The sequence below is a fragment of the Pinus tabuliformis genome, chromosome 4_2 (genome assembly GCF_031772625.1).
Source record: "Pinus tabuliformis cultivar Carrire ecotype Pingquan chromosome 4_2, CPIR1, whole genome shotgun sequence".
Lineage (NCBI taxonomy): Eukaryota > Viridiplantae > Streptophyta > Pinopsida > Pinales > Pinaceae > Pinus > Pinus tabuliformis.
Window position 1 is genome coordinate 696,313,476 of NC_142304.1, and position 25,305 is coordinate 696,338,780.

A 25,305-nucleotide genomic window follows, 5' to 3' on the forward strand; every position below is an offset into this window, starting at 1 on the left:
ATCAATTTGGTGCATTAGATTTCCTTATTTGTATAATAAAAGATCTCTTAGTATAATGATTTGATTAATAAAATTTATGAAAATATATATATACTATTTTATAACTTCAAAATTAAAAACATATAGATTAACCATTAAACCCATTCAAAATATATTATATTGTAATACAATCCTAATATATACTTTGTAAAATTGTTTTTATAATAAAAATCAGGTTTGAGTCATTAACCTATTTCCTTTGTTTCATTACATTCAAAAAATATTAGCTCTTACCAAACTAAAGCGATTTTGGAAATAGATCATTATCATCTAAACGCTATAAAAAACAATTTTATAATTTTTTATTCTTTTATATAATCATTCAAACAGAAAAACATTTCATTTTAGAATGTGAGGCCTTCAAAGACAACAGGGAAAGTTATGCAAATATGCTCGCAGATAATCTATTTAAGAAGGGGTTTGTTGGGATAATCTATTTAGCGAGCAGAAAAACATTTCATTTTAGAATGTGAGGCCTTCAAAGACAACAGGGAAAGTTATGCAAATATGCTCGCAGATAATCTATTTAAAAAGGAGTTTGTTGGGATAATCTATTTAGCGAAAAGTTTGTCAAGAAACTAAGAGCATTTAGTTTGAAGCTTCACAAGAAAAAATACTAAATATATCAACAAATGAAAAAACAATCTGTATCATAAACTATTTTAATTTTCTAGACTATCTTTAACTTCCTAAAAGTTAAAATAATTTATTTATTTCTTTCCTTCAATAAAGTTTAGAGACTCAATTAAGACTTCAAATTTTCGCACCCAGACTCACGTGGAATATAACACCTTGCACGCAGAGGTAAGTGGAATATAACACAGAGGTAAGTGGAATATAACACTTCTGCAGGTAGACCAGGGCGTTATCAGCACACTTTTGGACCTTCAAACGCAAACAGAAAAGACTTGGGGCAAGGACTAACCATGGGAAAGAAGAGAAGGATGTTAGCGGCTAAAGCAGCGCAGTTAACATCACGATATCTCAAGAAACAAAAAACATCACACTCTCAGCTCGCAGAGAATCCTGGAGGTCGATTGCAAGCTAATAGCGGTCTTGACAACCCGCTTGCAAAAGAAAACCAGAAACTCGAAACCCGCTTGCCCGATAAGAATGTGAAGAAGAAGAAAAACAAAAGAAGGGGCTCCAAAAATGTTGCCAGGAGTGCCGCAGCTAGAACAGATCCCAAAACAGCGGAGTTAACCTCACTGCATATCGAGAAGCCAAAAACATCACACTCTGAACTCGCAGAGAATCTTGGTGGCCCATCGAAAGCTAACAGTGGGCTCGACAATTCGCTTGCTAATGAAAACCAGAAACTGGAAACCTCCTTGTTCGCTGAGAATGTGGAGAGGAAGAAAAACAAAAGCAGGAGTTCAAAAAATTCAGTCAATAGGTAGAATTTTGAAACATAGACACACCTATTCTTGCATTTCATTCAATTTTACAGATTTGTATTTTCAAGTCTTTGGATAAACATGTCTTGATGGTGAATATCTCTGAACTTTGAATATTTATGTGGATATCAGTGTTTCAGATTACCGTTAATGAGGTTCAGATTTGTTGGTACTTGACGTTTTAACCTTTGTACAAATGCTAAGTATCGATATGATTCTGTGCAGGGAAATATTCAAGCAGCAGTTGTGTAAGGGAGGGATTATGTATTTCAAACAAAAGCCTCTTGACGAATTGCTTGAAAAGCTGTCAAGGTATACTTAGGTGTTTAGGTTTTCCTCTTCCTCTTTTTAGTAGGTCTAAATTTTCGGCTGGGTTTAGCCTTTAGGTGTTGTTTTTTTATTTAATTGCAGCAGAAATGATTGAAATAAGGCCTTTTTCTTTTCCTATTGGCTTTTATTTTTGTTGTTAGCAATATCTCCCATGTCGGGCACTGAATAATCTGCAAGCTAGCCTGACCCACGAGTATTTGCTAGACTGACTCGCGCGGGTTTGGCTTGTTGGAAAAGGGGTCAGAGTGGTTGCTGAGTTAGTTCAGCTTGACAGCCAGGCCAAGCAGAATTTGGCTCGGGAGTAATAGGGTGACGATGATTTTTCCAACTATGCCCGATAGTACTGACGAATATGGCCTGTATGGCCTTGAGACGATTACATGGTTCAATACTTGACTAGCTCTCTTTGAGTGAATAGTAGCTGGACAGCAGACGCCGTTCTCACAATTACTGGCAAGTACCGAAGTATGCAGAGTAATCAATACTCACCATAGTCGTTCCTAATTATTCCTAGAGTGAAACGATTTTATGTTGATAAGTATGCCAAATGAGGATACGTCTCAGCTAGTAATAGCCAAATACAAGTGTGGTAGCTATAGTTTTGGATAGGTAGTTTTTCTTTTGGCGGCCCTTTGACAACAATTGTTACATACCTTGAGATTTTCCTTGGAACTTTGCACACTAGTGTTGGATAAATCCTAACATCATATTTAAAGGATAACAGATTTTACATACCTTGGGATTTCCCTTAGAACTTTGCACACTAGTGTTGGATAAATCCTAACATCATATTTAAAGGAACACCATGTTTATAGCTTTCCAAAGTTGGAGATTAAGGTGCACTTTTATCATTTAATGCGCTATTATTTATGAGTTTTGAATCAAGTATCAAGTATCATGGTGGTGTGCTCAATCCAAGTTATAACGTATATTCCTTGGAATCTACATATATGTCTTTGAAATGTGTGTAGCTACTATGAATCTACTAATAATGTTTGTCAATTCTTAAGAGAATAGTGCAATACAAGAGATATCCATTAATAAACAAAAAATAGATATATAAGCAATATCTTGTTTGAGAAGGGTACGCAATTAGATTCAATGCCAAAACAACACTTCATTATGACGTTGGAGGGAATTTCGAATACCCCTTCTTATCCATGGTAATAAATCTACTAGTAGCATAATATTCCTAACTACTACAAGTGGAATATTCAAAAGTAGGTTGGCATAGTAAGTTGTCTTCCTCTTTCTAAAAGTTGTACCCTCAAAGCTTGGGCAAGTCTGGGTAGTTTTGTATAAATTGTTCATTCTCAATAGAGTCAGGTCTTTCAGAGACTTTGCCACTAGGAGACAGAGGTATCCCTATCTTGCTTTGGCCTTGAACCCCCGCCCCCCCTCTCCCACAAAGACATGCTCGAGGTTGGTCGTTAAAGGTATCTTGGCTTCTCCAGTTGTTGACTATCTCACCAAAGCGCTTTCCCCCATTTAGATTTTCCCTTTATGCATTGAGCTATCTCTTGCGGACTCAATGGGCGTTGAATTGGACCATCATAGAGAATATCTACGGATTGTATGTTTACGTTACTTGGACCTCACCTCCAATGAGCCTAGGCTCAAAGATGTCCTTCTATGTATAGCACTTTTTGGAGCTACAAGATGGCATCATAGTCAGCCCTTTGCCGAGGAACCCTCTAGGACAATTTTGAGTTGGTTCTGATAGACTCTGAATAGAGAGAGACCACCATATACCATGGTTGGATAGGTTCTATCAAATGTGCCCCCTACAGGAGCTAGAGATAGAGACACCTTATTTTTAGGTGCCCCTTATATTATGAAATCAGAGGACGCTATCACTGCCTATTGGGATTTGAGAGGCTCCCTCTCTAGCTTCCTCAGGTACTAGGGCCAACAATGCTTAGCCCTCTTCACCCGAGAGTTTTTTAGCCACAGATCACAGTTCTTGCACGCCACACCTTGCCTTGGGATGATCACCTTATACTTTCACGTGGATTTGTCAGATCAAAACCACAAGCGACGGACATAAGTTCATGTTAATTTTCCAGAGTTCTATGCTTAATATATTCACTTATACCGATTCTTCTTCAATTAGCAATCAATTTCCAATATAATTCAATCTTCCAGTAACAATAAGCAATTGTAGATAGAACAATAAATCTAATGCACAATAGAAGACAACCAAGAACAATAGAGACACAGCAGATTGGTCAAAGACCAGGAAAAAAACCCCACAAGGGGGAAAACCCTTTCCAAATTCTTCTTCTATTAGATTGTCATCAAATGTTCAGAAGAGATACAATGTTCAAGAACATCAACAATGAGTCAAAGGTCAAAGCCTTGACTAGTCAAATCACCATCTGATATCCAGTCAATGACGAGCCCAAAATGTCAACTATGGTCAAAAGTTAAATCTGCAAATGTTGGTCAAAGTAAACAGTAGTCAAATATGACCTAACCAGTCAACAGTCAACAGTAAAAGTTGCTCCAAAAAGTTCAATCAAGGCACTAGAACTCTTTCCCTCAGTCAAACTTGGTCAAAACAGTCCCAAAATCTACCTCAAAATCAGTCAACGTCAAAGTCAACTCTGTGGTCAAAGTGCCTAGAAAAATTTGTCCTCCTTAAGTCGTTATCCGAAGTCAAACCAAGTCAGACCATGCCCAAAATTCCAAAAGTCAGTGCTGGTCAAAGGCCTGAAACATAAGTCAAATTCGGACAACAGATTCTCTCTCTCTCCTACTCTCACATTTGAATTTGGACCTGCAATTTCAGCGCTGTACGAACCAAACAAGAAAATATGTGATGTGTTGATGATGCCTCCAAGTGATGTGACATGAGGTCTGTTTATATGTGGTTCATGAGGTGGATTTTCCTTGCTTAGGTCGACTTGTACTTCTGTGCAGATGTAGGTTTCACATTAGAAATAATATTTTTCCTTGTGCAAATTAAGTTCTTCCAAGGGCTAGTAGGGTCTCCAAAGGGTGAGGAAGCCTTCCCAAAGGAGGGAATTTCTCCCTGAGCTGCGAAATTTCAACAGTTCAGGGTGCACCAAATAGTAGAAGTGTGAGATCTCGGGTCTCTTCTCATCCGCCCTCTTTAGGGATTGATTGATTCCATTGAGACCAGTTTGGTGGTGCCGAACTGTGTAGCAGTTCACATGTCCTCAGGGCACCAAAGAGACCAGCTTGAGACAGTTCTAAGGCAAGGCACCTCCGACCTGTTCCTTACCTCCCATTTCCACAGGAGCTTTCAAAGATCTATTCAGAGTTTCTTTTTTGACCTTGGATACTAGGAGTATTCCTCGCTTCTACATTCCCCTAGGATCATATGGCTGGACACACCGCTGGTTCCATGGGATTTCGATAGTGAGCAAGTGCTCAGTTCACCTCGCTTGCCATTGGTCATCAGACTTAGGAGCCCTCGACATCTTTAGCCCCGTGGGTTTTTTATATGCGTGTCACATCAGAACTACCACTTGTTTTTTCCTTTCTTTATGCTATTTTTAGCATTTTCTAAGAGCTGCGCTTGCTCTCCCACACTGTATTCATATTGATTGCACTCTTCTTCAGTCCCATTGACCTACTCTTGTGGTTATTTGTTGGACATTAATTAAATTATCTTATCTTATCTTATCTCCTAGGTGGTGTATTTTGATGGTAGTTGCAACTGCCCATATAATTGTGGTAACTCAATTTCATAGCAATTGATTCTCTGGCCACCTTATTTAGATAAGGAAAATGGAACACATTATGAATTTTGGAGTTATTGTGTAGCAGCTAGCTTCACAAAGACTCCTTCCCCAATTCTATTTGGTACCTTATAAGCTCCATAGAACCTTGTTGATAACGTTTTTGAGGGATGTGTGCAGACTGCTTGTATGGTTGTAGCCTATGGGTGAAAGTATGGTCAAGTCCCTCAACTGGAACTGGAACTCGTTCTCTTTTTCCCTTGTCAGGTTGTTGCTTCATATTGTTCTATGATGTATGTAAAATTTTCTTTGAGGATTTCAGGCACCTCTCGTGCTTGTTGTATATGATTTGTAACTTCTTGCGCTTTGGAGCTCCTAGTAGATAGCTTTGGTTTTTGGGAGGCTTGTATGGTTGTACCCATGTAAGTTTTGAAATGGTGCCATCTCGGTGGCTCCTCTATGATAGGTTGAATTTTACCACCTTTCGTTTAGGGGAAGCCAATTGAACAATTATCACCATTTACCAGTGGCAAAGTAACATACATATCCTCCCCAACATTTATTGAAGAATCCCCTCACATGAGTCAAGTGCCTTTTGGACTTTGAATGTGGAGCTACAAAGGGAACAGAATGATAATTAAGTTGATATGATATGCTATTTTCTATTTGCTATTCTTCACTTTTGCGCTCATCACACACCCATGTTTTGTGCATATTTAACTTTTAAAAGGTATGTCAGTGTAGATCCACATTAACTCCAGAAAAAACTAACTAAAATGCAAATCTCTCAGTGCTTAAAGATCCAAGTTACACACACGTGTGTATATTTGTATTCCATGCAATCACTGCATGGGCACACTGACTTTTAATGACTAATACATTGTTGAAAGGCTTCTTTAAGTTCCCTAGCATGAAATAGTTCCTTGATCTTGCCCTTCACCTTTCAACAGCTTACTTCAAGGGGAGGTAATGATGAACTAGTGAATATATGGGAATGAACCCCTAGCTGTTCCTCAATTGTCCAAAAGTTTGCTGGTCAATATCTTTGATTGTATATGGATACCGTTTTTCCAGTGCAAAAGAAGGTATTGCATTCTCTTATTGATTGGTGTTCTGCTGTGATCTCTCTAGCCAATATAATGGGTCACTTGTATAAATAAACTGTAGATCAGTTTAGAACCGGGCCCAAATGGGTATTGAGCAAGAACTAGTAAATATAGGAGATTATAATAATCATTAACACACACACATTTATATGATTCTTTGATGTTATCATCTTTTGAGGTTGCAGGGAGACATTCTCCTATTTCTTAGGGGTGTTATCATGCAACTCATCACCATTATATTTGGGAGATGTGCCCCTCTTCTATATTTGGTGTAGGCAATGTTGTTTGTGCTATTTTGAGTAATTTTGATCATTACGTCTTCCCTACTGTTTTTCTTGAAGATGAAGACAAAGAGGCTTATAGTCCATGACCATGATCAATTTACCCTAAATCCTAGACCCAATCCATTTGAGGAATTTGGCTTGTAACTCATCAATGTTCTAGACTATTTCTTTTCATCTTTCTTGTATTCTTGGATATCACTCTGTAATGCTCCAGCTGGCCCCGAAATAGAAAGTAGACCAGTATTTACCCAAAATAACACAAATTAATGAGATATCTGCAAAATAGCTGTAATATTCAATATTCACAAATATAGCCAAAATATCCTGCTGTTTTGTGCAAAGACATAAAGTGAAAGGGAAGCACACTGCTTCCAAGAGATGGGTTGCACACCTCGTGCCCGAGGAAGATAAATGGGGGCACAATGCCATCCAGATAGAAAGTGTATGGCAGGCTCCTACTCCAATGGGATGTCATTGTCATTTTTTAAGTTTGAGGCTCTGTTGTCGTCCAATTCTTTTTGTAGCATTTTTTATTATAGAACTCTTTGTTGAAACCAACTGGTATATTCCTTAAGTTTGATGGGCTGTTAACGTATATATAGGTGTCAAATTTAATACATTAATGCATGAATTTTTCTAACTTATTATGATCTCCATCTAATGTGCATTGCTTATATTATATTTTTGAATTTGAAGTGTTTATTTGAAACACAATGGGTTGCAGAGCCATTGAAGCAGCGGAACAACTCAAGGGACAAGTTCATGACAATATATGGATGAAGGTGAGTGTTGGAGAACAATGACATTCTTATGTGTTGTAGATTATATTGCATAGGTGTACCACTCTTCTTTTGTAATGACTGAGTCTTACATGCTTGGTACAGTTATCTTATTTTTATCAAATTTAAGATGCTAAATCTATATTGCCTCAAGCATAGCTCATGTCTGCAGTTGCAAAATTATCTCTGAATACCTTAATATGTTGACAATTCCTGTTTTTTTTATCTCCACAATAAATTATTCAGTGACAACTCTGTTGAAGCCTCCAGTATTTAAATAAGTTGACTGAAAGGGATATTTTCTCATTTGGTTTTTAGCTTTAGGATGTTCAGGCTTGTGAAGGAAAGTAGAGATTTATAAAGCTGCAACAACATAAGTTTCAAGATCTACATGTGCCCCATCTCTGTTGTCATATATACAATCTTTTTCTTTTTCGATTTCTCTTTAATTGATTATTATCTGTAGCTTATATTTTCTAGTTTTTTTTTGTCAATAAATAGGGGTTTTTAAGTGTCATTAAAATGGCAGCAAGTGGACCTGCCTGAACTTTTGATTCATGTGTTAATGTGGGATGCAGCAAATGTTTTCTGTAGGGATCAATGATGTAACTCGCACATTGGAAAGATTGCCCATTGCTAAAACCATTCAGAACAATATACCAGATATCAAGCATCCAGAACTTGTGCCAGAAACTTTTGGTCACTTCACTACTTCAGAGGATGAAGATGTTGGACCTAATAAAGAATCCTTTATTAGTTTGAAGAAAACTGGAAAACAAGTCATCCATCTTCAAGTAAGTACTTTCTTCCGCTATTATATTAATATTTTCATTGGATGATAGGTGATGTCATGATGAGTAAATATTTAATCTGTACATTTTTCCACCAGATACTTTACCATGCTGAGTTGATTGGATCATTTCTTAGTACAGTGGCAGGTTATTCTATTTCAATATTTATCATGTGGTCCTTAGTTAAAAGAAATTACAATGGGTGGGTTGTCGTCAATTACAATTTGTTACTTCGCATTTTGATATCCTTCCTAAAGACAAATACTTGTAAAATGATGAATATGCTACAATTAGCGTTTTGTCATCTCTTCTTTCATGAATCTTTCTGTGTATTAAACTGATGCTTCTAAAAATTTAGCCCAACTAACACATTACCTATGAGATTACACCCTTTTTTGTTACCTGCCCCGCTTTCTATACACCTCTAACTTGCTCAACACCCTCTCAGCTCTCTTGCCTATCCTTGAAACTGATAGGCCACGTTTCACTCTCTATCATTCCAGAGCATACGCCACCTTTCCACTCTACAATTTTCCATCTATTTCCCCCCTGTATTCCCAAGGCTGAGGGTGGAGGCAGTAGGGTGTCTAGGGCATAGGTTCAAAGGCTATTCCCACCCAAGGCGTAGGTCTGATGCATAGGTTTTTTTCAAAGGCTATTCCAAAGGTGTAGTCACTCACTCATTCATATGGGCGAGGGGTTTGATTCCCTACTGTACAACCTTGAGTGCCAGGTACGGGAGTTTAGCTTTTTATCTGCTTTTGCCTTGATAATTTATTCACTGTTGCTTTTAGTAAATATTACTTTTTTCCTAGGGATTATATTTTCTCTCATGTTTATCATTTACTGTTTCTTTTAGTAGAGCACATTTTTATTCCAACATGACTTAAGTAAGCATAAATTTTTTAGGCGTGCATGTGAGAGGTTTGTTTTGTGTACTGAATGCATTGGGTATCAAATGGTGGATAGCAGTTTGGAGCATTTCCAGCAGGCGGACCCAAATTATCCTTTCAAGTGGCTGATCATTTGCTCAACTTAGAGGCAGGCTGTAGACATGCTTTGATATGCTTGCTCCATACGAGTTTATATTTGGTTGACATATATGATATGAGCATTAAAGGTGGGTGTCAGAATTAGATTATAATGGTCATATGCTAATATATTATTAGAGTATAATATAATAAAGTGAATAGATTAAGTTTAGGTTAAGTTATGTATTAATAAAGGTGGTTGTATGGGAATTGATGCACAAGACATTGTCTCCTTCACCTTTAATTATTCACATTCAGCATATTTAATAATAGCTTATACTCTCTCTTTTTAGCATTTTAGCGAGACATTCAGCAGCTAGTCACTAGCGAACTCTTAGATATTAGATCTTATTATCTTTTTGCTTTTAGCATTGTTATAGGAGAGGCCTTGGCAGTCTCACTTTGTATCAACACTGTGTGTACTGTTTTTAACTTTTTAAAGTCTATTTGACCAATTCTGTGCTCTACTATTGGACATTAGTAAAATGATCTTATCTTCTCCCTGTTTCGCTCTCCCCTCTCTTTATTGCGTATGTGCATATTCTGACATGGTATCAAAGCCACAACAACGGGTGGCATCTGGAAGGTCTAAAGCCAAAGGTATGCCATTTGAGGGAACATGGTTCTAGGTCATTTATGAGTTTGAGAAAATCAAAGGTAGAAGCGAGCATGTGGGAAAGTAGAATGCACACAAACAAGCAACCAACCATGCATAGAAGAATTGATAAATTTATTTTATAGTTTTGGAGTTTGGTTTATTCAAGGTTTGGTGAATATTAAAAGTAACCTTAGTTTAAGTTTTAAACTTAGGGAAGATATAAAAACTAAACATATGAAATAAATGGAATGAAAGAGGAAAATAAAAGATAGAAATTGCAAATATGACAGTGCTCTAGTGATCAATGAATGCATGACAGAGGACAAGATTAATAGAATTCCTAAACTACCTGCATGTGAGGGAAAAAAGTAATGTAAGGAAACATTCTCCCTCAACTACATCCAATTGGGTGTCTCAATTATGTCTCCTTGATACTCACAAGACAACTGTGAGCAACCTTTTAGTGGCATGGTGGTGGCTCCTTTGAGATCAAGAATCTCAATTGTTTGCAGAAAATCAGTAGAGAAAGAATGAACACATGCTAGTTTGGATGTGAGGAAACCCACCCTAGAGAGAAAGAGATCATGGTGCAAGAACAAAATAACACTAGACCCTAACAGATAATAACGGTGCACAAGAGAGAACAATTGATTAACGACATGTGGCTTGATTTGCTATGACTCAAAGAGGTATTGTGTGCATTATAGATGAGATATTGCTCAAAAGTAGACTTGTAGAGGAGGGTTGGAGGTCAAGCATAGGTGGATGTGTAGTTGAAACACTCCCAATTGAATGCACAAGAGGCATTTTGTTGGAAAAATGCAAAGTGACAACTTATTAATTCTTATTACCTTCATACTTGCTTGTGAACTTTATTAATCTTCTTGATGTTCTTTAGTTAGATCTTTTCATCAAACAAATATCAAGAACGAAACACAACAAAGGACACAAAAATTAGGCTCTCAGCTAGGGCAAAACCTGGAAAACTCTTCTCTTCTTGTAGAATCTTCGTCAATTGAGACACAAAAACCCAAACCATAGATCAAGTCATTCCCCAAGTACCAAGTTACCCCTTCAACAAGTCTTTCCTTGACTCTGCACCAACCAACTTCAACTTGCAACTTTGACCTTGCTAGCTTCAATACTGCAACTCGTCTTGCAACTTCGGCCCTGCAATTTTGGCCTTGCAGCTGCTCTAGAAACCCTAATGCTGCTTCCTCTTGAGACCTTCCTAGAGCAAGACACCTCCTCCTGAAGTCAATGAGGTCAAGGTAGGGTATTCTTCCTTTCAGCTACAAGAATCTGCACTTCGTCTTACTGCAACTCGGACATGCAACTTCAGCCTCCTTCTGCAGCACCAAAAACCCTAGAATTTCACACGTGTGAAAGAGACAGAGCCCAAAACAAAGATTTTTCCTTCCTTCTTGGATTCTTCTTGCTTCCTAGACCTTCACTCTCCTTTTTTGCTTCTCCCAGCTATAGATCGAACTCTTTTCTTCATGGATCGAACTTGATGATGAGTGAGTGCTAAATGAGGTTGAAGTGCTTCTTTATATATAGCCTTTCCAAGGGGTCGAATTCCCTCCTTTAAGCCGACTTGTAACTGCCATGGACGACTTATACTTTGGAGTTTCCAAGACTTTCTAGACTAAAAATTGTTGAAGAATGTAACTATTGTTGGTCTTCATAATTATATTTGAGTCATGATGTAATGTATTTGTCAAAAGGAATTTTTTTTTTATTATAAAAGAAAGCATGGGTTTCATGCTTGGGTCAATGATAAAAGGTCAAAGCGTCCATTGTAGGCTTCTAGGGTTTATGTCAAGCGTCCTTGTCCATATCATAATGTAAAAGACCCTTCTTGGGCTTCATTTGTAAAGAAAAAAAAAACATTTTTTTTTACGTAAAATAGGTTATTTAGGCCTCCTCCACCAAGTCGGCCTCAACCTGGACAAGTCGGCCTAATTGAGGGGCAGAATCTACTATATAAAGGCAACAATTCAACCTCATTTGGACGACAAGACACTCATTCACGACTATAGGAATTCGGGCGTGAATACATGAATTCACGACTACAGGAAAGGAATTTGCGACTACAGGAATTCGGGTGTGATTACAGGATTTACGACTACAGGAATTTAGGAGCGATTGCAGGAATTCACAATTACAAGAATTTACGCATGATTGCATGAATTTGCGATTATAAGAATTCGCGTATAATTGCGGGAAATCGAAGTTGTTGGGGGTTGAAGTTCTAGATTGTTTTTGGGCTGTAGCTGTTAAACAAGAAGGGACTACCGAAGTTTGTTGAATCATCTTGAAAGGTTGACTTGGTAGAGGAGGAGGGCCTTTTGGGTCTAAGGTCTTGGTTTATCTCAATTTGATTTACTAGTGGAATAGTTTGATTGGGTTTCCCCTATAAATGGGTTTTAGCCCTGGCTGAGAGCCTACATCTGGTGTCGCTGATCTTCATGTTTTGTTTTGATGATTGGTTGATGAAACAAAGATAAAAGAAGAACATAAGAAAATTAATAAGAACACAAAGATATCACAAGTAATTATCAACATAAGAAAATCTTTTTGCCTTTCCAATTTTCTAACATGGTATTAGAGCTAAGGTGAAGAAGGAAGAAAAACACTATTTGAAGATCTATTGAAGAAAAGAGGATCAAAGGAAGGTCATTAAGGAAAAGGATTATATACGAAGAGAAGCCTACTATCTATAGGAACTATGTCAACTACAATGAAGGGAAAAACAAAGCTAGAAGGAGCCTCCAATTACAGGACATGGAAAAAGAGGATAGTTTTTATTCTTGCTAAGCACAAAGTTTTGGATCTTGTTCAAGGAAAAGTTAAGAAACCTACAAATGAATGAAGGAAAGAAGAAGTTCAGAGAAACTGAAATCTTGGCCATGAATTTGATAGTAGATGGAGTAAAGGATAAACTAATTCCATACATATCCAACAAGACTCCGCTCAAGAAATGTATGAAGCTCTTTCCAAGTTATTCACCATCAAGAACATTGGTTAGATAGCTAGCCTTAAGGATGAACTAAGGACAATAAGGATGACAAGAGATGATACTATGTCATCATATTTTATAAGGATATATAAGAATAAGAGATGAACTCCAAGCAATAAATGAGGTTGTACCAAAAAAAGAACTTGTGATTGCTGCTCTTCTAAGTCTGCCAAAATCTTAGAGTGCTTTTGCATTAGGGATTAGCGGTTGGAAGGATACTCCAACATTCAAGCAAATGTGGAATGCATGCAATTAAGAAGAAGCCTGAAAATCATTAGTAAACAATAAGGAAGAGGATGAAGAAAACAACACATCTAATGCCTATTCTGCTCATCACAAGAAGAAGGGAACCTTTGAGAAGTTCAAAGGACCAAAGAAGAAAGTTGACCTATCCAAAATTGAATGTTACGACTGTCATAAGATGGGTCATGATGGGTCATTACAAAAATCAATATCCTGAGAATCCAAGGAATAAGAAGAGAAATAGGAACAAGCAAATATTACTGGTGAAGCTCCACCTAAGAAGAACAAGGCTGAAGAATCGGAAGTCAAAGACTTATACTACTAAGTGTCCCTCAGAAAGATTGAATTAAGAGGGAGCTTTCACCATTTTACCAAAAGATAAGAATTTTGTTATTTGTTTCATCTTTTGATGTCTTGGTTTCCTCCTCACATTAAGATTTGTTTGTATTGTATGCTAATAACCTTTTCTTTATATTTTCCTTAGTAGGAAAGATTGCAGAATACACAAAGGTTATGGAAGAGGCTTGGAGCATGGAAGAAGTTCTGTTGCAAAGAAAACCCTTCAAGAATTGATGTCACACAAGATTTGTTAAAAGAACAACTCAAGGTATGTCTTAAACTACAAGTTTTTGTACAAGGTTCTCTTCATAGAAAAAGTATGTTCATTCTCTTCTGAAATTTGCTTTACATTACTGTTATCGTTATGTCTAGGGTTTTGAATCTTAAAAATTCTTGTAGTGTGATTAATCATTAGATTGAATCTACCCTTGTTATACTATCATTTGATCATTCTTGTGAAACCCTAACCTTTAAGGTTCATTGTAAAACCCTAGCCTCTTGATGCTAAGGGTATGTCAATGTTGATTATGAAAACCTAGTCTTCTTAAGGGTTTATTGATAAAGTCCGTAACATGTGATGAAATCCTATTTTTTTGAAGTTTATGGTTTTGATAATGTTATGATAAAACCCTAGTTGTTTAGGGTTTGTTGTTAATGACTAAATGAAACCCTATATTTTTAGGGTTTGGTGAATTAGGGTCTATAAGCAAATTCCTTGTAATAATTATAGTAAGATCCTAGGAATGAAGCCCTAGGTGTATGTTCATATGTTTGATCGAAACCCTAGCCCGATGAAAATTGTTGTATATCTAACTTCAATGTATTGATGTTTGTGTCTTGGGTTTACCTAATTGATATTGATGTGAAATACTAGTGCATCCTAGATATGTATATGCGAGTACGATAACTTAATGTTTTAGTTTGTGAAATCTAGGGTTGCTACAGACCCTAATAGAGTTTGACATGTAATTATAATAACATATTGTTGAAACCTTAGATGTATAGTACTATGATTGGATTGTTATTTGATTGTTATCTAAGGCTTTGTGTCTCGAAGATGGAGTTTAGGGTTTATGACAAAACCCTAGCAATATATTGAAGTATAATATGTAAAAATATGTGATCCTTGCTAAATATGAACCTAACTAACTTTAGCCTGACTGTTTTGATGCTTCCATTGTAATGACATAATTGACTTCATGCTTCTGTATATTTGTATTTGGTGGTACTTGCAATTAAATTTTTGGAGGTATATAATCTTCAAGATGTTGAAAATGTTCATGATTGAAGAGGATAATAATGAATATAATAAGTCTAAACCCGATGTAATCAGGGTAGGTCCACTTGAAGGGGTCACACCCTCGGCCAAAATAATCTGAGCCTAACCTGAGGGCCTCGAGGAGAATTGAACTTGTGACCTCCCAATGGCAAGGTGCTTTAGCAACGAGACCTCAACCAATTTAGCTAAACCTTGGGGCTTTTTGGAAAATCAAGGTAGGTCCACCCGAAGGGACCACACCCCTTGGCGAAACTGATCCGAGCCTAAACCCGAGGGTGTCAAGGAGAATTGAACTTGTGACCTCCCAATGGTAAGGTGCTTTAGCAACGAGACCTCGACCAATTGAGCTAACCCTCGGGGCCCGCCTTTGAATTCTATAAGACATGTTTTTCATGTCATTTTATTTTAGCCATTGAAAGTATATAATGTAAGACATATTCTTCATGTCGGCTTCAAAATTTTGAATTTCCAATATTAAATTTTTGGCTCCAAAACATAAAGTCGGCCCTCCAAGAAGTCAGGTTGGCTTGCCCCTATGGTTGCACACATTTGGTCTCCTAGACAAGTATAAATAAAGGCTTCAACCTCCTCTAAAAAGTAACTCAACAATCTTCTATACAAAGAATTTGGATCATATGAGGCATAGAGAAAGGGTGGATCTGAGGTAGAGAGAAAGGGTGGATCTGAGGCAGAGAGAAGGGGCGGAACTGAGACACAGTTTTTGTGCATTCCAGAGCAGCAGGATCGAGGTTCTTGGGTACAGGAAGAGGCTGAAATTTGGCCTTAGCAAAAAAACCAGTCCGAGTTCATTGGGCATCAATTGGACTTATCTAAAGGGCAATTTGACCAGGGCTGTGTTTGACTTGATGTATCTCTGTTGAACTGAATGATTTCTCTAAGAAAAGGTTGTTGGGTTTTTTCTCCATGTGGGTTTTACCATGGTAAATCTTCTGTCTTGTTTGACAATCTCTTTATGATCCTACTGTCATTTTTGCATTGTTGAGATCTTCTGTGTAATTACTTTATGATGAAAATGAATACAAGAAAAGATTAATCTAAGAAATCATAAAAATTAATTTTCAATTTAGAAGATCCTTGAAAATCAACACCATGAACCTTTGCCATGTTTTGAACGAGCCAGATTTTTCACAGGAAACATAAACCTGCCCATATTCAAAACAATTTCTTTGAAATAAATAAGTTTGTGTTTGTTCTCACAAATAATTTTGATACAACAGATAACTTCTAGAACTCCAAAATTGATGAAAACATAGAACACTATAGGTCAACCTGTCTTAAAGTTTCAAGCTCATTTTTTACTATATATCTTTTCAGTTTTTCCTTCTTATCATTGTTAAGATGTGATTGGTATATTCTTCCATATTTTTAAAGCTCTCTTATAGAAGGTTATGAGTATAGGCTTTTATAGTTTTTGCAAATTTTTTCCTTTTACTCCTTCTAGCCTACTGCATTGCATTATCATAAACATATAACTTGAATACCCCTCATATTATATTTACTTTCTGCCTTTCTTCATTATCCATAATAGCAGGTGGATAGATTTTCTAGATTGGAATGATGTCTTTTGATATTTGTTTCTAATAATTTTTTTTGTTCCCTTTAATTTTCTAAATTAAATTTTGTTAATTTTTAGATAACAATGGTATGTTCTATGCTATGCTTAAGAGCAATTTACTTCAATTTTTCTTATTAGCCCAATATCAATTTCCAGATTAGCAATCACATTAACATCAATAGTAACTGCAGATAGAACATAAACAATAACCAGAAGACAAGCCAAGACAAGAGGACGCCGTATTTGGCAGATGCTAGGGAGAAACCCCAATGTGGGGAAAACCCTTTGATCAAATCTTCTTATTATTCTTCAAAATATCAATAGAGAGAGAGTACAATGTACAAAATTTACTTGCCCAAACACATTCAAATTTGTTCAGTCAAACTGCAGTCAACAGGATGCCCTAACTAAAAAGTCAACACTGGTCAAATCAACAGAATTACTCTTCCAAATCAACGCAGTCAAACCCAATCAATACGACCTCCAAAAACAGTCTAAATCGGTCCAAAACAGTCATGAAGAAATCAGTCAAACTTGGTCAACACAGTCAACTCTGCGGTCAAAGGGCTTGTGGTCAACGCTGGTCAACCTGCCCAAAAATCCTCGAAATCTATGCCAGAAAACGCTGCATGGCCAAATAGAAATTCTCCCAAGAAAAACGCAGTGAAACAAGGTCAAATACTGCCCGGTCAACACTGGTCAAACTTGCTGCAACTTGGTTAATGTAGGAAAACAGAAAACACAGTCAACCCTTTGCACATGTGGAGGAGAAGAAGGCTGCGTGTAATTTGTACGACCCAACCAGAGGAGGAGAGAGAGAGATATGTGTGAGATGATGAATGTCCAAATGAGGTAGATGCTCCGTCTATCTATATGCAAAATTGAGGGTGAAGAGACATGACTTTTGGGCTTCTTGAGCCTACATTAGATTGTTGGTTGACCTTGACAATTTTTCCATAAAAGAAATAAATTCATAATTCCATTTATACATGTGAGAATGAGATGATCTTTAGATCAATCCTACACCTCTCGGAAAGAGGAACCCAACAAGAATATCATCTCCATTATATGAGTTGTCCATGGAGTTTGGCCCTAGTTGCCAAATTTAAGACTCCCTCTCAACTAAGGAGAACTCCACCTGCCAAACCATCTGACAATCTGTACCATCCCTGTCATCCCTGCTCTGTTGAACCATGAAGAAATAATGAAGAAGAAATGATCGAGAGTGTATCATACCACTCTCCACTGACTCGAAGTCAATCTCCATTGATCCCAGATCAATATCAAACATCTTAGCATAGGGAGTATAGTAGTACACGATGCGTCGATTGGTAGTACTATGGTCCCTATCCTCATTTCCTACTCATTGGCCAGATGAGAGGTACTTCCCATGAGTCTCGGACTACATGGGTAGGATGTATTGGCAGGAGAAGGTGAACCACTCATCCTACTCATATGCCATAGGAGAAGGTGAACCACTTATCCTATGCATATATCAACCATCATGTGGTATCACAGGGGAAGGTGAACCAGTCATCTTGCTCATATGCCATAGGAGAAGGTGAACCACTTATCCTATGCATATATCAACCATCATGCGGTATCACAGGGGAAGGTGAACCACTCACCTTGTACACAACGCACCACTAGGGGAAGGTGAACCACTCACCCTATGGTCGCTCATCGCTCCAAGAAGTACCCCAAGCCCCCCGAAGCTCCCAAAGCTCAATATCCAACTCAAATAAGACCATCATAAGAGGGTCTCTCCGCGACTACAAGTCGTTCACGGAAGGTTAAGAATTTGGCCTTCCCTAGGGGCTTCGTAAGAATATCTGCAACCTGTTCATCAGTGCCAATGTGATGGAGCCCTATTGCTCCCCGTTGTACCATATCCTGGATAAAGTGGTACCTGATATCAATATGCTTGGAGAGATCATGAAACACAGGGTTCTCAGAAAGACGAATCCCACTTTGATTGTCGCAGTAGATCACGGTGGTATCCAACACATGTCCAAACAACTCACTAAAGAGCTTCCTCAACCAAACAACTTCATAAGAGGCCATACTAGCAGCAATATATTCAGCCTCAGCGGTGCTCAAGGCAACCGATTTTTGCTTCCTGCTCATTTGAGTTATCGAAGCAGAACCTAGTGAGAAGCAACATCTAGATGTGGTCTTACGATCCACCACACTGCCAGCCCAGTCAGCATCAGAATAACCATGGAGCCTCACATTCTTGGTAGTGTATCTTAGTCCATAGGTGATTGTGCCCCGAAGATATCTCAGAAGATTCTTGGCAACAATCCAATGTATATGATGAGGCTCGACCATAAATTGACTCAACGTATTCACTGCAAAGCATATGTCCGGACGGGAGTTCACCAAGAACATCAGGCCCCCCAGAAGTTGATGATATTCAGAAGGATTTTCCAAATCGGGCCCAACAACACTTCCACATAGCTTCTTGAAGTTGAGTTCCATCGGAATAGTTACGGTCTTACAATCCACCGTCCCAAATCTTTCAAGTAGCTTCACAATGCATTTTCCTTGAGAAAGGAAAATCTCACCTGGCTTTTGCCAGACCTCGAACACTAGGAAATAATGCATCAGTTCTAGGTCCTTCATCTCGAACTCGGAAGCCAACTCCCTCTTGCATTGATGAATGAGAGGGTCTGCACCTGTCAGAAAGAGATCGTCCACATAAGTACCAAGATGAGAGGTCTATCATTCTCAACCTTAAAGGTTCAGATTAGCTTCACTTTTTGTAAAACCCAGCTTCATTAGATAGCTGTCGATCCTCTCATACCAAGCATGGGGTGCTTGCTTCAACCCATAAAGGGCTTTCTTCAACCTGCATACATGTGTCTTTCGTTCTTGGACTTCAAACCCCCGGGTTGTGCTACATAGACTTTTTCCTTAAGAGAACCATGCAAGAAGGCGGTTTTGACATCCATCTGGTGTAGGTTCTATCCTTGCGAGGCAACGAGGGCTATAATTGAATGGATGGTGGTATATCAGGTAACTGGTGCAAATATTTCATCATAGTCCACACCTTCCTTTTGATAGAAGCTCCGAGCAACAAACCTGGCCTTGAACTTTTCAACACTTCCATCAGCTCCATGCTTGATCTTGTAGAGCCATTTAGAGCTAACAATAGATTTGTCCTTGCGTCTAGAGACCACATCCCAGACATCATTCTTCATAATCAACTCATACTCTTCGTTCATAGCCTCCTTCCATACTTGGTGCTTCATAGCGTCTTCAAATGTGCACGACTTAGTTTGAATGATGGTACCCATGGCAGTTAAGTACCCTTGGTACCTATTCGACTTCTCACTTTCACGAAATGCCCCCTTGGTGCAATATGTCTCTCAGCATCTTCGAGAGTTTCCCTAAGCCATGAGGGTCTCCTTTTTGAGGAGGTGGATCAATGGGATCCATTGTTCCATCAACATCGGACATCGACTCATCCTGCTGTTCTCTTTGGTTTCCTGTATATGCTTCTTTGCCCTTCCTTGGAATAGGAAGGTTCCTAATCTTCCCAAGGGCAACATCTTCATCGAAGGTGACATCATGACTTATCTCCAGTTCTCTTTGACCAGGCACATAGATTCTATATGCCTTAGCAGTTTCATTGTAGCCCACAAATGTTCCTTTCTTCCTAGATGCATCCAATTTGCTTCTCTTTTCTTTCGGCACATGAAAATACATGGGGCTACCAAAAATTCTAAATGAGAAACATCAGCTTTCTTACCGGTGAAAACTTTTTCGGGAGCTTTGGAGTCCAATGCTTGATGAGGGCATCTATTTTGAACGTACACGACAATGTTGGCAACTTCTCCCCATAGGAACTTTGGAAGGCTTTGATTATGTAGCATGGCATGGGTGGCTTCTATAAGTATCCTCCCAAAGATGTCACGGGCAACATACCAGATAGATTAGAATGAACCAATTGCAAAATGTCAGTAGTCTTGCTTTCACTTGAGAGGAATGGTCCCCTTGTATGTTTTCCTTTGGCACATCCCTGACAAACACACTCATGTTCTACTTTAAATTTGTGCATACCTGTCACCATCTTCCTTACATCGAGTAGAGCCTTATAATGCAAATGAGCAAACCTCCAGTGCCATAATTCGGATTGAAGAGATGTGTTGCAAGGCATAACTCCTAATGGACTCCCTCCAACTTGATATAGGCTATCAACCTTGAATCCAAGAGTAAATGCTTCTTTGAAATTTCTTTTCCAAACACGTACATTTCCATCAATGAATGCCACTTTGAATCCTTTGTCTTCCATCGCCGAGATAGATACCAAGTTCTTCTTTAGATTGGGTACATATAGTACTTCTTGTAGATGAATGGTATTACCTTGATTCAATTGAAAAATAACATTTCCAACTCCCTTCACGGGATAGGTGGCATTGTCTCCAAGAATGATTTCCAAATTTGTATCCTTTTCTATTAGATTTGAAAGAGCTTCCTTATACCCAGTGAAGTGCCTTGAGGCACCACTATCAATCAACCAATTTCCCAAGGTATCCGAAGGGGAGGTAGTAGAGAGGGCATATATAAGATAAAGTTCTTTTTGCTTGTTGTCTACAACATTAGATTCATCATACCTGGAGTTTCTTGATCTTTTGAGAGGTCGACTATTTCCATGTTGAGTAGCAGGAGCATGCCTTTTTCCTTTGTTGTTGAAACCTGCCATTCCTTTGATTGTTGTTGCCCCGGAAATTGTTGTGGTAGTTGTTGTCATCATCCTGAGGTGTATCCCTTCAATTAGGACACTCCCTACATAGTGGCCAAACCTGTTACAAATGAAGCATCTTCCCTTCCTTCCATCTTTGAATCTTGATCTTCCTTGACATTGCTTCTTTGAACCTACATTGTTTTTTCTTTTAGCGTGAGCGGAGAATGCAGTAAGATCATTCCTATTTGAAGGCATGTCTCTCTCCCTCATCCTTGTCTCTTGTTGAGTACATCAACAATTCATCAAAACCTGGAATCTTGTCATTGTTGAGGATAGGAGTGTTGAACACATGCCATTCACGAGGGAGACCTCCAAGGGCAATGAGAGTGAGCTCCCTGTCAGCGATAACTTTTCCAATTGAAAGATAATCAGTTTTGATCTTGGTAATCCTCATGAAGTATGTTTGGATATCTTCACCTCTTCCCTTCTTTATGTCCTTTAACTTGTTTTTGAGAAAGAGGACTTGGTTTGCATTGCTAACTTTGAACATGCCAACCAACCTGTTATACATCTCCTTAGATGTGTTCAAATCGGAGATGTATGCAACCAAATGCTTATTAATAGAATCCCTGATGATCTTCTTAGCTTTGACTTCACATTTCTTGTACTTAGTCTTAGCGGCAGCCGGTGCATTTGAAGGAGGTTCAATGATCTTTCCTTGCACATAGTCCATAGCATCTTGTTCTTCCAAAGTCAAGTCAAGAGACATTTTTCATGCATGATAATTAGATTTATCATTGAGCTTGTCATCACATTTCAAGTAAGATTTAGAGGCTATTGAATCTTGTCCTTGTCCAATAAATCTCAGTGATTGTTCTTCTCACTCTTGCTTGGGCTTTGTCTTAACCTCAGCTTTGAAACCATGTTAATTTTTAGATAACAATGGTATGTTCTATGCTTAGAGCAATTTACTTCAATTTTTCTTATTAGCTCAATATCAATTTCCAGATTAGCAATCACATTAACATCAATAGTAAATGTAAATGCAGATACAACAGAAACAATAACGAGAAGACAAGCCAAGACAAGAGGACATAGTATTTGGCAGATGCTAGGGAAAAACCCCAATGTGGGGAAAACCCTTTGATCAAATCTTCTTATTATTCTTCAAAAGGTCAGCAGAGAGAGAGAGTACAATATACAAAATTTACTTACCCAAACACAGTCAAATCTGTTTAGTCAAACTGCAGTCAACAAGATGCCCTAATCAGAAAGTCAACATTGGTCAAATCAGCAGAATTACTCTTTCAAATCAGCTCGGTCAAACCCAGTCAATACGGCCTCCAAGAATAGTTCAAATCAGCCCAAAACAGTCATGAAGAAATCGGTCAAACTTGGTCAATGCACAGTCAGCTCTGCGGTCAATGTTGGTCAACTTGCCCAGAAATCCTCTAAATCTGTGCCAGAGAATGCGGCCTGCCCAAACAGAAATTCTCCCAAGAAAAATGCAGTCAAACAAGGTCAAATACTGCCTGGTCAACCTTGGTCAAATTCGCTGCAACTTGGTCAATGCAGGAAAACATAAAACGCAGTCAACCCCTCGCACGTGTGGAGGAGAAGAAGGCTGCCTGTAATTCGTACGACCCAATCAGATGAGGGGAGAGAGAGATATGTGTGAGATGATGAATGTCCAAATGAGGTAGATGCTCCTATTTATATGCAACGTTGAGGGTGAAGAGACATGACTTTTGGGCTTCTTGAGCCTACATTAGATTGCTGGCCGACCTTGACAATTTGTCCATAGAAGAAATAAATTCATAATTCCATTTATACATGTCAGAATGAGATGATCTTTAGATCAATCCTACACCTCTCGGAAAGAGAAATCCAACAAAAATATCATTTCCATCATATGAGCTGTCTAAGGTGGAGTTTGGCCTTAGTTGCCAAATTTAACATCTTTTTGTATTAGCCACAATAGTTCTGAATGAAATCGGAGTAATTAGTTTCAGTGAGTATTTTAAAGCATTTTGAATATCGATATCCTAAGCAAATGATCAATATGAGATGGCTTGGAGGAGGGAGTGAGAATTTATCATTTATCTTTAGCTTTGAAAAGCATGACATTTTCTAAAATGGAGCTTCAAATGTGATCTGGTATTTCTTTTACAAACATAAATCTTTTACTTTTGGAAATTCTAATATCATGGTGCAATAATTTCTTGTAGGCAGTGCTGGCTGCAATAGATTGCCATCCTCGAGTGCTTGTTGGTCATCTTCCTAACTTGACTTCAAGCAGGGATGTACCTTTACTTTGTATTGAAGACCATGGAAGTGGTTCACTGCGATTAGGTCAACTTGTGAAATTAAAAAGGGCAGGTGCTATTGGAGTAAAGGTTGGTTTGCTTTTCAAAAGTAATCTACTTATTGTGTTATTTTATTACGATAATCATTGCTATATACCTTCAGTGTTCTAGTTTTTTTCTGTAAAATAGATAAGTTTAATTACTCCTATGCTTTTTCATTCAGTGATTGCTTTAATTTTTATCCATTAATTAATAATTGCCCTCAGTTTATGCCATCCAGCAAATTATCTTCAAGTGCCATTTGTATTCCCTGCCCCCAATCACAAAAGAAAAGAAAAAGAAAATCCTTTTGCACTTTGTTGTTGTCAGTGAGTTGGTGGCCCAAAGCCTTTTGGATTCATTTCACAACTGTATATCTTTCCCTTGCACTCTCATTCACGCCATGTGTTTTGCTTCATGCCAAACTGAAGGAGGCTGTCAAAGCTTGTCTTGGTTTTTCTATAGGTTGACACTCTCAAGATCAATTATAAGCACAAAAATAAATAAAATATTCCATGTTGCTACTGTGAGCTATCAAGCAAGGAGTTGGAAAACCCATTGGCATTATTTTGAGTTTATTATGGATTTGTTTGGTTTCCTATGCCTCTCAGGTTGTTTAATGAATAATTAACCTTGGTAATTAATCTTTGTATATCACTCACACTAAGTTAATGTTAATAAAATTTCATCTTCAAAGAAATCTACGAGATATTATGTGACATCGTTTCATGTAATCTGATTAGGGAAGGATAATAGTTTGATATATCTTTAGTTGGTCTTTACAAATAGGTTTCTTGGTCTTTTGGAGATTCATTTTGTTGAGAAGGACAACTGTTGCTAGCTTCTAATTACAATTGATGCTAAGTTTTTTACATAAAAGTTTCAATGCTTAATGGTTGAATTGAATTTTTTTGGATGCAAAGCAACTATCTGATTCATATGAATGACCATTTGCACAGGTTGGAAAATCTGAAATTAACAAAGCTATTCAGGATATTATTGATGATCAGTCAATGAGGCGAAATATCAAGGTGGCTGCAAAACCTGAAGATATAGTGTCAGATTGAGGCAGATTTTCTCTTATATTTCAATTTTGTGCCAAATCAAATGGAGATTTTGGATCGTTGCTGATACAATTGAAAGATGGCCTTTTGGGTCATAATATATATATAGTTTTTTTTATTAATTCTTTTCGTTCTTTATAGTTGCGAACTGGTACGATTAGATAGATTCTAGTCTTCAGTGGTTGTTTGTTAGGGAAAGGATATCAGGTAAAGTGCCACTGTGCTTGAATATTTTATTTCTTATAAAAGGGAGCTTTTGCCAGGCAAAGATGCACTATGGCAGTGTGCCTTGATTAACTGTAAATATTCACGCCGAAAACATTATTTCAACCAGTACAACTTTCCACTTAGCTATTTTTAAAGCAGGTGGGGTCCATAAAACCCATTTTCAGTTGCATTGTGTTTTAGATGGAGATGTAGGGTAAAGGCATTGAGAATGTGAGGTCTCGGAAAAAAGGCTTAATAACTATTGAAATCTTGAATTTGGTCACTTTCTTCTGTTTGGAGGTCCAACGTCCAGTCCTTGGTTCACTAGACTCCAAATATTGTTTTTTAAGAACGACATATAAAAATGTCATGCACCTTTGGAATTGTGTTGAATTAAAGGGTTGCATCCTTTGCCTAGTTAACTGTTTTGTGCTTTGTCTGGCATGTATTGCGAGTTCAGCAATGTAAAATATTGGTG

At 37.9% G+C, this 25,305-nt stretch overlaps 1 protein-coding gene across 2 annotated transcripts; it reads left to right on the forward strand.

Moving 5' to 3' along the window:
* The first annotated feature begins 786 nt into the window (after positions 1-786).
* LOC149171392 (Ribosomal protein L7Ae/L30e/S12e/Gadd45 family protein) lies at positions 787-25,011 on the forward strand. 2 transcript variants are annotated; one of them, XM_089424072.1, is made up of 6 exons: positions 791-1,435; positions 1,662-1,748; positions 7,588-7,645; positions 8,221-8,436; positions 23,440-23,607; positions 24,516-25,011. In XM_089424072.1, the coding sequence occupies exons 1-6, from the start codon at positions 966-968 to the stop codon at positions 24,621-24,623; spliced, it is 1,107 nt and encodes a 368-aa protein (XP_089280198.1). In that variant the 5' UTR covers positions 791-965; the 3' UTR covers positions 24,624-25,011. The 2 variants fall into 2 exon arrangements, with proteins under 2 accessions (XP_089280199.1, XP_089280198.1); XM_089424073.1 differs by lacking the exon at positions 23,440-23,607 and having other exon boundaries at positions 787-1,435.
* Positions 25,012-25,305: the final 294 nt, after the last annotated feature.